The sequence below is a fragment of the Seriola lalandi genome, unplaced genomic scaffold, assembly GCF_002814215.2.
Source record: "Seriola lalandi dorsalis isolate HSWRI2012SDOR001 ecotype SW California unplaced genomic scaffold, Sedor1 jcf7180001971345, whole genome shotgun sequence".
Lineage (NCBI taxonomy): Eukaryota > Metazoa > Chordata > Actinopteri > Carangiformes > Carangidae > Seriola > Seriola lalandi.
Window position 1 is genome coordinate 1 of NW_019442013.1, and position 465 is coordinate 465.

At 44.5% G+C, this 465-nt stretch overlaps 1 protein-coding gene across 1 annotated transcript; it reads right to left on the minus strand.

The window, feature by feature from the left end:
* Positions 1-5: 5 nt before the first annotated feature.
* Positions 6-459, minus strand: LOC147820306 (B-cell receptor CD22-like; the record flags this gene model as incomplete). The annotated part of the gene is made up of 2 exons (XM_087172425.1): positions 6-182; positions 285-459. Coding segments are annotated over 2 exons (352 nt in total), but the record flags the coding sequence as incomplete, so codon positions are not given.
* Between the last annotated feature and the right edge of the window lie 6 nt (positions 460-465).

Genomic DNA, 465 nt, shown 5'->3' on the forward strand with positions numbered 1-465 from the left:
TTCAGGTCTGAGGTCAGTGATGGTGAAGATCTGTCCTGAAGCTTTTGGTGAGTCTTCATTCTCCTTGTACCAGGTGTAATTAGCTGCTGGGTTAGCATCACTGCTACAGGTCAGATTCACTGAACTGCCCTCCACTATCTCACCAGAGGGACTCACTGACACAGTGAGAAGCTTTGGAGCATCTGGAGGAGGGAATATGAGGAGAAGTTAAATATTAGACATAAACTGTGTAGTGGAAGGTTTAAGTTTAACATTGTATTAGTGACACTGTGGAGTAAACTCACATACTGGAGGGGAGCGGTGATCCTCACGTCCTTTAAGAGCACAGGAATAGCTGTTGTCATCATTAACAGAGACTCTAAGGGAAAATGTTTTCTCCTTCATTTTCAGTCCGTTCTTGTACCAGACATATGAAGGACGATCAGCTACTTTACAGCTGCTGTGACACTTCAGCTCTGTCTGGGT